Source organism: Tenebrio molitor, chromosome 4, assembly GCF_963966145.1.
Source record: "Tenebrio molitor chromosome 4, icTenMoli1.1, whole genome shotgun sequence".
NCBI lineage: Eukaryota > Metazoa > Arthropoda > Insecta > Coleoptera > Tenebrionidae > Tenebrio > Tenebrio molitor.
The window spans coordinates 24,866,460-24,880,049 of NC_091049.1; the positions used below are offsets into that span (position 1 = coordinate 24,866,460).

The 13,590-nt window shown below is 38.7% G+C and overlaps 2 protein-coding genes across 2 annotated transcripts; both read left to right on the forward strand.

Moving 5' to 3' along the window:
- The first annotated feature begins 704 nt into the window (after positions 1-704).
- wkd (whacked) lies at positions 705-6,628 on the forward strand. The gene is made up of 2 exons (XM_069044756.1): positions 705-1,247; positions 5,448-6,628. Exons 1-2 carry the CDS (start codon positions 995-997, stop codon positions 6,266-6,268), a joined length of 1,074 nt encoding a protein of 357 aa, XP_068900857.1. The 5' UTR covers positions 705-994; the 3' UTR covers positions 6,269-6,628.
- A 952-nt stretch (positions 6,629-7,580) lies between these two features.
- On the forward strand, positions 7,581-13,376 carry Glys (glycogen [starch] synthase). Its single transcript, XM_069044747.1, has 5 exons — positions 7,581-7,925; positions 8,149-8,868; positions 8,921-9,029; positions 9,845-10,866; positions 13,003-13,376. Exons 2-5 carry the CDS (start codon positions 8,152-8,154, stop codon positions 13,231-13,233), a joined length of 2,079 nt encoding a protein of 692 aa, XP_068900848.1. The 5' UTR covers positions 7,581-7,925; positions 8,149-8,151; the 3' UTR covers positions 13,234-13,376.
- Positions 13,377-13,590: the final 214 nt, after the last annotated feature.

The window sequence follows — 13,590 nt, forward strand, 5'->3', positions numbered from 1 at the left end:
ATGTAGATTAAAATTAGGTATTGTGGGGCCCCACAGGTGAAGCTAGTGACGAGATTTGGGCATCGCGGATATAACTTCTTTAACGAGACATTTCTTAAGTACAACGATGAGTAAGTAATACATTAATTAATCTTTACGTTAAATGAAAGGTCACCATGACGTAATTTCCATTATATCAATTTATTAAGCTGTGACATTTAAAAATGTGGCAGCAAAATATAAAATGTTCATACAAATCTTCAGAGACGTCCTCTGCTCCTCTGTGGCATACTTCAATGCGTTCGCGGAAACGAACATTTAAAATAAATAGAATTGACGTCCATTTTATCTTGCGCTTTCGTCCAAGTAAATGACACAATCAAAGCCTGCAAAACTGCTATTTTTCTATGGTCTTCCTTTTTACGAATATTTGTACCCAGGAGAGTCAGTGGACAGCGCCCCAGCTTTCAAATTTACAGATTCTTACGGATAAAGTGTGAAAAGTTAATCAACATTTAAATTCATTGAAACATGCTGTATTGCTGGTTGAAGACATAAAAGTGAATAAATGATCTCTATTGTTATTTTCAAGTTTTAATAGTATACTAGAGTTGGTATTTAACGTAATTATAACGTAGATGCTATCCAGAATTCAGTAAAAGTGATTAAATGTGTTATTTAAATTTGACAGAATTGTTGGATCGCGTCCTGTTCTTAGTGTGTGTTGGCAGCCCTAGTCAGGTTGTGCAACAGTCCCGTATTGTTTTCATGTGTCACTTTTTGTCAACAGACTCGCCCCCCAGCCCAATTAATCATCAATTAATAAAAAACCCGTGCACGTCCGAATTACAATTCCGAACGTTAATCGAGTGATTAAGTTTTTACGTTATTTCCAGAAGAAACGCTAACCAAAAATGGCACCCAACCCATCGACGACTTGAAAACATATTGGACAAGTCGCAGTGAAACCATGCAACTGACACGAAACTAGCGTCGATGTGAGTTTCTCCGCGAAATGGCATCCGCATTCAACGCAGACACCATTTCCGAGTGCAGCGAGGCGAGCACGCTCATCGACGGAAGTGTCATCTCGACAGTACCTGACCGCCACGGTTTCCTGGGGGGCTCCCAGTATTCGCCTGAACCTCGCCAAGGGCCCCCGCCGGAGATCGTGCTGAGGCGTGAGCGGAAGTGGCTGAAGATGTTGTCCCAGTGGAACTTCTACATGGACAGGAATTACCGGAAGATCAAGGAGAGGTGTCGAAAAGGTAACTTGTGACAGGGAAAAGAAATTTGTCCTTGATCAAAATCGTTTTTCAATATTGATGTTTCTACGCGAATGTTTTCTTGGGGGCCCAATTGTTCACAATTATTGCCACATTGTGTAAATATTTCACAGATTTCTTGCTGATAAAAATGACAAATGTATTGTAACAGTTATCTAAGATAAAACCATTAGACACTTGTAAAATTTTGTCAACATTGTACATTTAAGAAACTGTATCTTTAATATAATCATGCATTTTATAGATGTTTGCATCACATAAATTCTTATCAGAAACATGAAATTCTCGATTTTTATGAGATGTAAATGATGTTTAATAACACTTGATAGATGACATAAATAAAAAGAAATATTCTTATTGCTTTTACTATAATCATAGCCATGGTGAAATAAAACCAAAATTGAATAAAGCAATAAAAAACAATACATAGCTTCATAACTCAGATTTTTAGAAAAAAATTGTAAAAACGCTGTAGTTTGCGGAATGACAGTAAAAGGAAAATGATACTATATATATGACAGTTACGGAAAAGTCACCAGATATTACCAACTGAAAAAATAATACAACAGAACTTCGCCAAATAGATTACCCAGAAAGTTCTTCAAATCATTACTGTGATTATCTTGAAAATAAAATTGCGAATGTGTTTTAATCGGTCTTATCTTAAAAAAAATGTAAAAGCATCGGGTTTAGTTGTTCTACACTGTTCAGAAAAAGTATAACGACCTTTTAAAACATTCAGTTGAAGAGGTTTAATGAGCAGATGCATAAATAAAACGCGTAGAGCTGTGATTTAACAAATTTAATGATACAGTTTATTTTAAGAATGGTTTATTCAGTTATTCCAAGTTTTCAAAGTTACCCAGCGATGGTAGCGCTGAAAATACGTGACATATCGTTTTGTTTCTGTTTTTTGATTAATTTAGATTTTCTGATATTTTTTAAAATAGAAACGTTATTTCCCTTGATTTATGAATTGGTAAGATTTTTTTTTTGCGATTGTGTAACATCTGTAACGCTCGCAGCTCGTAAACCAAGCATCGCAGGTATAAAATGTCTAGTCAAAATGTTCGTCTTCAAGTCCCACTAATGAATGTCTAAAAATATTTGACGTAGCGTCATTAGTATCGGAAAAATGACACGTCAAACATGTTTAATATTAACTGAGTTTAGTTAATTGCGAAGCGTTAAATTACATTTGTATTAAAAATAGGAAAAAGTGTCATATACTTTTTAAATGTTACGCTAACGAAATGGAAAAAGATAACTAAATTGGATACGTAATCAGTTGGAAAAACCGTTAACATCCCAAAGACGTTAGTTAACGCCACGCCACACAAGCACCATGCCGATTTTTTTTCCGGCTAAACTAAGACCTACTAAAACAAAACAAAAAAAAACACTGTGTTGGGAAAGGTTCAACAACAGAACTCGGCAACTAGTGTTGGTTTACAAAATTTATTTATAAAGATGGAAACCTGGAAGAACGTGATGCTTTGAAGAAGTAAGGTTGAACTAAATTCGATGCAAACATTGCAAACATTTTTTGTCACAAAAAACAAGAAGAAAATTGATGAATTTTGCCACATCCACCATACTTCCCCGATTTGTCATCCATTGATTATCATTTTCGCAAACATCTGGATCACTCCTTAAGAAAATAATTTGGTGATCAAATGCTGCCGAAAATACATTCCAGAAATATATTTCTCCACGACTATTAAAGAATGAATGCATTCTTGTTGGATATTCAATGAAAGAATAATATCAATTCCACGCCCCGTGTTAGAATATACTGAAGTCACAGAATAGAGAACAAAACTGAAGTCCAGGGCTGTCGGCCAATCACATCCCACGTATTTTCATTCTACAACGACAGATCGCCAATCGGATGCGTTTGTAAACAATAATAAGTCGCGCATCGCGTAACAACCGCTAAACGAGACACAATTTTAATTCAAAGATTGTTTTTTCTTCGTATGGTTGTGGAGAAAGTAGTCTTCAACTCGCATATAATGGCTATTATTCATTCGGATGATTCGCCACTCGCCTATGGCTCGTGTTGCAATTTTCATCCTCTTGAATAAATAGCCATCATTATACGCTCATTAAAGAATGTGTACTATTCTTCCACGACCACGAAATTTTTACCAAAAGAAAATAAAAAAACTTATGCCTCTTTGGCAGAAGTGTACTGCTGCCCATGGCTTTTCTTTTCGTCGTGTTGTTTCATTCATAAAATGAGTTTCATAGTGATGTTGTCGCAAGAAAGAACTGTTTTTACGAAACATTTAAAACACACTAGGTAAACAAAACAGTTTTGTTTGTTGTTATATTTCATGATTTGCTTCTAAAAGGAAATAACTTAAAATAAATTGTTGTTTATTTTCTATCAAACTTTAATCATTTGTTTATTTTAGTTATTTATTTATTTATTTTTTATGTTATTTACGTTTGGAAACATTCCGATTTCGGTGAAATTCAGTACAATTTCCAACCAAAATCTCTTAGCTTGCTGATATGCTTTCTTGATTCTTGCTAGATGCGATTCTTGCGTGGGCTCGATTAAAGTGTTTAAAATGCACAGATGCATCAGAGAACTCTCGAGTATTAGTCATCAAGATGGTTATGGAGATTCGCCCAAAACCTCAAAAAAGCTTGTTAGATTTATAATGCCTTATCGCTTCACGTAAAGAGTCTTTTTTTACCGAGTGGAAATTTTAACCGCAAGTAAATTATTAATTACTATTATTAAACAGAGGACAACAGGCGAATACCACAATTTTATTTGAGATGTATATAATCTTCTGGGGTTCCTCAAGGGTCTAACAAAAGACCATTATTATTTAAACCATCTGTAAATAATACTTACGAATTTATCAGTTGCCAAAGTCTAGTAATTGGAGATAATTTTAAATGTGTCAGAGGAAAAATCTGTAAATGAAAAAATAGAGACAAAACTAACATAACAAATGACGACGTTTTCCTGTCAGCTTGTAGCGCCCCTACTTGAGACCGATATTCGTCATTTGCGGAGATATGACACATAGCCCATGAGAAAATCCAAAACCTCTATACCCTGCAATTTTAAGGTTTTTATACTGAAAATTGCATAACACTTGAGTCAATTTGTCAATAACAGGATTCATTTATGGATAAAATATTATCCGGGTTATTTACGAAATGAGTGCGAGAAGACATTTTTCGAACATGAGCGAAAAAAAATCGGTCTATATCTTTATTATTTTATAGCTTTATATCTCAAAAACAAAAAGAAAAAAAAATGTAATTAACTTATATTCATCGTCACCAACTACCGATATTTTTTTGACATGCATTTCGAGGACACCTGTATAGGCAATGACGTAACGGAATTCTTTCGCGACAAGAAGTGTAAGTGATAACTGGGGAAATAATACTTTTTTTTTTCATTAAAAATATTCTCTTTTCAATATAATTAATGAAATGACGTATCTCTATAAATATTTAATAAAAGATGTTTTTTATCAGATATGAAAAATATTTCTGTGACACTGTAAAAGCTTTTTTTATTATTTACAGTAACATTTCCGGAATAATCAGATTTTAATTTAAAAATCGTGATTCTTTTATCAATAACAATGTTGACAAAAATGGCGTCTTATTAATACATAATTGCATAACTATTTACAGATATTACGTGTTGTGAGAATGCATGAATATATTTTTTTTTTTATTTATTACAATACAATAAATAAAGGAATTAGGAGTTTATGACAAGATCTGCCACTTTGTTATTCAAAAAAAAAAAATTAAATCATTTTTTTACCGCTTATCTTGTGCTTCATATAATAATTTTTCCAATAACATTTTATCCATAAATATTTTTTGCGTTAATGTTGCATTTTCAAAGCTAAAACCTTTCCTACAAGCCAGTTTTGAGAAGTAAGATCGATGCCGGCTTGCTTGATAATACGAGAATACGACATAAATTTTTTTGCAGTGTACAACTGATTAATTTGGATTTGAAATTATGAACTAAAAAAAACACCAGTATAATTCAGCTACAGTTAGTCAGTCTAAATCTGCAATCAATTTAGGTATGGTGTGCTACAAGGTTCACTTCTTGGCCCGATGTAATTTCATGGCCTTATCAATTATTGCAGAGTTGTAGTTTCTCAAGGAACGAACTCTTGGTTTCAGGTATACCAATGTCGATCCGACCTCGAGCTTGGTTGTACCTGTGCGGGGGCAAGATCCTGATGGACAAAAACCAAAACCTGTACGAGGACTGTCTTCGGGCCGACGGCGACCCCAAATGCATCGAAGAAATAAAAAAAGACATCCACCGACAGTTCCCCACTCACGAGATGTTCAGTTCTGAGGACAAACCTGGCCAGACGGAACTGTTCAACGTCCTCAAAGCCTACACAGTGCAGAACCCGAAGATCGGCTACTGTCAAGCCCAGGCGCCGGTGGCGGCGTTCCTCCTGATGCACATGCCGGCAGTACAAGCCTTCTGGTGTCTCGTCAGCATTTCAGACAAATACCTCGAAGATTACTACTCGCCCAGCATGGAGGTGGTGCAAAGGGACGGGCTGATCTTGCAGGGTCTGCTGAAGAAAGTTTGTCCGGCCGCTTACAAGCACCTGAAGAAAGTGAACGCCGAACCGATGTTCTACTGTACGGAATGGTTCTTGTGCGCGTTCACGCGGACTCTCCCATGGGACTCGTTGTTGAGGGTCTGGGACATTTTCTTGTGCGAAGGGGTCAAGATCTTGTTCAAGACGGCGCTGGTCATACTGATCAGTTGTCTGGGGACGGCCAAGAGCAGGAAGCAGTGTCCGGGACTGTGCGAGACCCTGAACAGATTGAGGAATCCTCCCGAAGAGATCTTGTCCGAACAGAATCTGATCTATAACATTTACAGGCTGGACGTCAGCGAGAAAGACTTCGAGATGGAACACCAGAAGCAAACCGTCAAGCTCAAAAACGAAAAGGCGGCGGCCAACGGACAACGGTAACACCGTTGCCGAAAGGGAAATAAATTATTATTGCGGGGCTGTATGGGGTCGAGTTCGTTCTCGTGTAACGAAACTATCGAATATTATACTTCTTGTTATTGTTTTCACAGATATTTGCATTTATTAGTTGCGTAGATGCTTAGTTGGAAGTAAACTTTTTTTTATCATTTAAGGGCACCCGATATTTTCTAGTCTGCGGTGCAAACATTTTAAAAATCTAAGAATTATCGTTTCATTTATTATAGGTTAATCAGATTCGGCTATAGTAGTGTTTCTATTACGCCAATGTTTTCTATCAGATGTATATAAAAGTGAAATAATTTTTCAATCTAAATTAATAAAATTTCAGATATTATTACAGATTGTGGTTTGGGTGAATCACATCCCATCTGTCAAATATGCAAACGCAAAGGAATCCATTTCACGGATTTGTTACCAGATTCGTTCGTAACTTTTTCGATGGCCCAGGTATACACTTCAAAGATCATCTGGTATTCACAAAAGAAAAAATAAGTAGTAAGAATTTTTTGGGGCAGAACGAGTGTCACAGTGCGTCTTATAAAACGAGTGTAATATACTATTTTTTCTGCTTTGGTCGGATTAATTTCATAAAAACTCAAAAATCTAATCATGAAATAATCTAGGGACTTTTGTGTGGCATGAGTTATGATGGCATTTCTGTAAAATTGTAAATGTTTTAACAGGAGCTCGATAGAGATGTTGGACGCTGGCCAGCGTGCTATTGCAGCAATACCAACGTAATACGTATAAAAAAACAAAAAACAGTTTCACCAAAAATTCCTTTGTGATACTACTTTTAGTTTCACAAAATTCCTTTATGATCGCAAAGTAGAAAAAACTTCTTAAAACGTGCAGTGTAACCTAATAAACTGTCACTTGTCAATTATGACATTTGTGTGAAGTTTTTACAACAGATATTCATTAAGCAGAAAAATGTTAACAATTTTGAGAAAATGCTAAAGGGAAGGACGTATTTAAGACAACTAACTTCTTTTACTTCCAAGGTGGATTACAAAGTGCACGTGAAAAACTGAATACATTTAGACTTTCACGATACACCAGATAGAAACTCCAGAGTGCGCTCGGTACACTTCCCAGTTTAAAAAGTAATAAATATCATGGAACTATTCCAATAAATTCAAACAAAAACAACAACACTCAATTATTTATAATTATCTCCACGTGTATTCATTCAAAAGATGACCAACAACATGCCAACATAACCTCAAACTTGCCCACCAGATCCCCACTCCGCGGAATAATGACGCAATTCCTGCTGATAATAAAAGGATTATAATTTTACAACTGCGATAACAATCGAAGTACAAAACTATTTGCGTTAACCGAGTACAAAAATGAAACTGACGCAACTACGTCCATTTTTGTCGCACTCACGCAGCTGACAAGTTCGAAGCTGCACGCGTAACGCCGGTCCTGTCTTCGACTAAGGTCACCTCTGCGAGACCCACACTCCAATTCTGCTTGACCCCGTACTGTATCTGCGTCTCTTTTGCGCACTTCCATCCTCACGATCTCCCCTCTCGGTCGCTTTCTATGTGACACCTATTAAAGAATGCAGTGGGGTATCGAGACCAGTTTCCGATTTATTTTTGAAAAAGTTGACTGAAAATTTACGGTAAGTCCTGTTATTTGGTCGTTTCTCATCTCGTTTCCGCCCCCTTGATCGAAACAAACGCGAGATTACTCGGATAGGCGGGCAGGAGGCCAATTGGTTTTTTCGGCGATTTTTTCCTTCGGAGCTGTTTGTAAATGCCAAGAGATAAATCTAATCCATTGATAAGTGTCACCCAACCTCAAAGTATTCGATGACGCACTAAAAGCATCGCGTTTTCATTCAGAAAATGTCGAGGGAGAGGTCTTCGTCGCGCCGCTTCTACCGGGGCGAGTCCTACAGCAACCTGATGGCCTGCATGGACCGAGGGATGCAAGCCGAAGAGGAGAACAGATGGACGTTCGAGATCGCCTGGGAAGCGGCCAACAAAGTCGGCGGCATCTACACCGTCATCCGGTCCAAATCCTACGTCTCCACCGAAGAAATGGGCGACCAGTATTGCCTCATCGGGCCCTACAAAGAGCACTGCGCCCGGACGGAGGTCGAGGAGGGCCCTCTGGGCGCCGACCCCTTGAACGAAGCCGTCCAAGCGATGAGAGAGAAGGGCTTCAAGGTGCACACCGGCCGCTGGCTGGTCGACGGCAACTCCCAGATCATCCTGATGGATATCGGCTCAGCCGCCTGGAAGCTCGACGAATACAAGTCGGAGCTGTGGAACAAGTGCAACGTGGGGGTGCCGCACTTGGACATCGAAACCAACGACGCCATCATCCTGGGGTACATGGTGGCTGATTTCATCGCCGAGTTCAAGGAGGCCGCTGACAGGTACGGCACCGGCGTGCCGGCCAGGGTGGTTACGCATTTCCACGAGTGGCAGGCGGGGGTGGGCCTCATCATCCTGCGGACGAGGCGCGTCAACGTGGCCACAGTCTTCACCACGCACGCCACCCTTTTGGGGCGCTATTTGTGTGCCGGTAATACAGATTTCTACAATAATTTAGACAAGGTAAAAGTCGAATTTGGGGCTCATTTTTGTATGAAAAAGGACGTTTTTGCAGTTTAACGTGGACGAGGAGGCGGGCAAGAGGCAGATTTATCACAGGTATTGCATAGAAAGGGCGGCGTCACATCTTGCTCACATTTTTACAACAGTTTCGGATATTACAGGTGAGAACTTACCCAAGACTTGACTTTGAAATTATGGGGCTCCTGTGACGTCATTTCAATGTACGCGTGCCCCCAAAAATAGTTTATTCACGATTACTTCACGCGAACTTTTGGCGCATATTTTTACAAACGTCATTTGTCAAAGTGTCACAACAGAAATAGTTTAGGGACTTTTTACGTTTCACATATACAGAGCGTCACAAAATATTTTCTTTTACCTTCCACAACAATGTGACGTAGGTAATTCACATTCTGCTTGGCATTTTAGTGTCACATCTCAATTGCATAAATAATGTCAAGATGAGACCTTGAACCGTATTTAATTGCATCTGCATATTGCACTAGATTATGTGACGTGATTTTGTTTTTTTTTTTAATTTATGATCCGTTAAAACTGGAAATAACCTATTATAACGCTATTGCCTATTTAATTAAATGCATAAAAATAGACACAGGTAAATCAGTGTTCTCAAATTATTTTTTTAGGGACTTTTGCTCCTATCACCTATCAAGCGAATAATGAAATTGATTTATCATACAATTGTCATTGTACTTTGATACCAGATGAGGTCATATCGTGAACTTAATCTTTATATCACCAAATAACTGTGACATAACATCCATCCATGGCACAGATTGCGTATTTTCTAAATTTAATCACACCAAACGCTTCCGTATACCTTCCAAAAGTCTTCTTCCTTGACCAAACATGTGAAATTCACTTTGGAGTCTGGATTATGCGATAGAAATATTTTTTTAGCAGGAAAAGAGTTTGAAATGCTTGCAGCTCCTCTCCACGACCTTGTTGGTTTCAGGCTTCGAGGCTGAGCACTTGTTGAAGCGCAAACCCGACGTGATCACCCCGAACGGTCTCAACGTGAAGAAATTCTCCGCCTTGCACGAGTTCCAGAACCTGCACGCCCTCTCCAAAGACAAGATCCATGAATTCGTGCGGGGCCACTTCTACGGCCACTACGACTTCGACCTCGACAAGACCCTCTACTTCTTCATCGCCGGCCGCTACGAATTCGGCAACAAAGGCGCCGACATCTTCATCGAGGCCCTCGCCAGACTCAACCACTATCTGAAGTCCACCCACCCGGACGTAACCGTCGTCGCCTTCATGATCTTCCCGGCGCGCACCAACAACTTTAACGTGGAGTCGTTGCGCGGCCACGCCGTCACCAAGAGCCTGAGGGACACCATCAACGACATCCAGAACAAGATCGGCAAGCGCATGTACGAGACGTGTCTGAGCGGGCGGCTGCCCAGCGGAGAGGACCTGCTCCAGAAGGAGGAGATGGTGAGGCTGAAGCGGTGCATCTACTCGCTGCAGAGAGACGGCTTGCCGCCCGTCACCACCCACAACGTCGTCGACGACTGGAACGACCCCGTCTTGAGCAGCGTCCGCAGGTGTAACTTGTTCAATACGAAGCACGACAGGGTGAAGATCGTCTTCCATCCGGAGTTTCTCAGCTCGACTAACCCTCTGTTCGGGTTGGATTACGAGGAGTTCGTGCGAGGGTGCCATCTGGGGGTCTTCCCGAGCTACTACGAGCCTTGGGGTTACACCCCCGCGGAGTGCACAGTCATGGGCATTCCCAGCATCACTACCAACCTGTCAGGGTTCGGGTGCTTCATGCAGGACCACATAGCGGACCCCATGTCTTACGGCATCTACGTCGTTGATCGACGGTACATATCTCTGGAGGGGTCGGTGCAACAACTAGCTCAATACATGTACGACTTTGCCAGATTGAACAGAAGACAGCGAATTATACAGAGGAATAGGACAGAGAGGTTGAGCGACATTTTGGACTGGAGGAGTCTTGGAGTGGTAAGAATTTTACTTACTATCAAGTGGTGGAAATTCAGTTGTTAGTGAAAGACAAAAAAAAGTTCACTCGTAGCTTGACTCGTACGTACTCGTATATGATCGGCGGAGAAAAATTGGCAGCATCTGTGACATTTTTTCACTTGTTTGTATCTTTGATCTAGAAGCTGTTGAGAAACAAGTCGCAACAGTAAACTATGTATTGGGTGATTCAAAATGGTTGTGGATAAATATGGAAACTATTTATGTGGCAACTCTCTAGGTAGGATAGAGTTGACTCGTGGAGTTGACATTTCTCTGGCAGTTCATAGTCGCGCAATTTTGAAAATTGTCAAGTCAATGTGCAGTGGTATAAAAAGAAATTAAATGCGCGCATATGAAATGGCATACAAATGTCAACTCTACCCCACCCACACAGTTGCCACATAAATTTTCGTACATAGTTGTCATATTTATCCACAACCATTTTGAATCACCCAATATATAAGAGACAAGAAAGTTAAGTCATCTGTCAAGGACATCTCTGAAAGTAAGTTTTTGTTCGAATCTAGCACAAGACAACTTTAAAATCGACAAAAGACGTAATTGTTATTGATGCTTCATTTTTGATTTGGTGATTTAAGTCGTATGGAACTGGCTACGAGGGGGGTTTTATTTTTCGCCATCACCTATATTTCTAACTATTGTTTATTGCTTGCGGTCGGTAAAGTAGGTACTTACTGAATTTAATTAAATCTGCTTCGGAAGATTGATAAATGGGATTTAGTCGGTAATTATCGGTAATTCAGAGAACAACCGTGAACAGTGACAAACAAAATAAGTAATTAAGCGACTAAAAAGTGAATAAATCGCAAGTTAGAAGTGTTTATAAACAAATACAGTGTGAAATAAAATGATTTACATCTAGTTACCTTTGCATTACCCTTGTAAAAATACGAAATGCCGCTCTACAAAAAAAAAGAAAGCCTAACCTCAAAATATTCCAAAATTCCAAATGTAATTTATTGCGAAGGGATGATATGAATGCAAAGTAGAGATTGAAATTAAAAAGGAGCTAACAAAAGCAAGTCACAGCTAGTGTTGAAAGTGGCCACCAACGTTTGTTAATTCAATTTAGTAAATTGTAACAATTGTCAATTCGATTGATGACATTTATTGACAGAACTAATAGTTCGGCACTTCAAAAAAAAAAGTAGAGCGGTACAGGAAAATTTACATGTGCAAAAATTCCAAAGGTAACTAGATGTAAATCATTTTATTCCACACTGTACAAAACGTCGTTCGAAGCTATAAATTCGTATTTATAAAAACACAAAGTAAAGACGTCAGGAAATGGAGTAAAAATAGCGCCAACACCATCTAAATTTAACCAAAGCATAATTTTTTTCAAAGTGTCGATTACATCATTAAAAAAGATTTTTGGCTATTACCTAGTACAGGTAATTACAAATGTTTTTTATATAGTTATTGGCTATGATTTATAGTACATGTATAGATTTGCCGCCTTTTTTGGATTTGTAAATTTGACATTTGACAGTTTACACTTGTCACTTTGCAGCTTTCATTGTTTATTACTTTTTTTAAAGCGTTCAGAGTTGGTTCAAAAAGTAAAAGACTTGTTATTACTAATTAATCACTAACTTTATACATAAAAAGACTATTTTTTTTATCTCCCACGATCAATACGACAATACGACCTCCATAACTATTATTCTTTTTTTCTTTTACTCCCACTAAAATGTAACTTTAGATGGCAAGTGAAAAAAATTACGTTTTGTGGCTTTGCAATAAATTTAAAAAAAATCATAGTCCCTAACTTTTAACTGCTGCAATACGTCCCCTTTTCCGTTGCTCTCCTCATTTTCTTTTTATTGCACCATAAATCCTCATTGCCTCTGAACCCCACGCGTTATCTAAAATCATTTACGATTGGATTATAAAAGTCTTCCGCCGCAAAATATGACATACTGTTTGTGGACTTTTTTCTGGAGAAGTAACAATGTCGCAAATGCAGGACGTGCGGTTCGGAATTCTAAATTGCAAACAAAATTCGCCTAAACGAGTTATTTAGAGGATAACGCGGTCGCAGTTTTCGTTCGGAGCCTTCGCACTTCCGTCCGTCTCAATTCCAATTTTTAGTATTACAGGCAAGCCAGAATGCGGGCGTTACGTGAGGTGTTTCCCGATTACAAACAGGACGACGAGAACGGAATAGGAACGTTGAAATATCCTAGACCCATTTCCGAACCGCCCTCGCCTAGTTCGAGCAGAATGACGACGCCGGCGGCTTCGATTCACGGCAGCGACGACGAGAGCGACTCGGTTGACGAAGAAAAAGAACTGGAAGAATTGGGAATCAATCACCATTAACGGAAATGACAAGACTTAAATTCAAATTCAATACTCTCTGAAAGAAAATGCGATTTTTTTAAGATACGTATAGTAAACTGTTGGTATATTCTTGTTTTATCGATTGTTAAGGTTGGAATACCAGATTAGACGATTTATCTAATTGTCCATGACTTATTTCAACATTCCTACATTCCCACCGATAAAAAAAAATCGAAACAAAAACAACTATGCGCAACATTGTGATAGCTAAATTATAGTTCTGCAAATGTGGAAAAAGATTTTGTAAGTGCTGCAGTAGTAATACATTCATGTAACACGAATGAGAAATCGAAAATTAAAAAAATTGTAATTTATTATACGAGTTTTATAAGACAC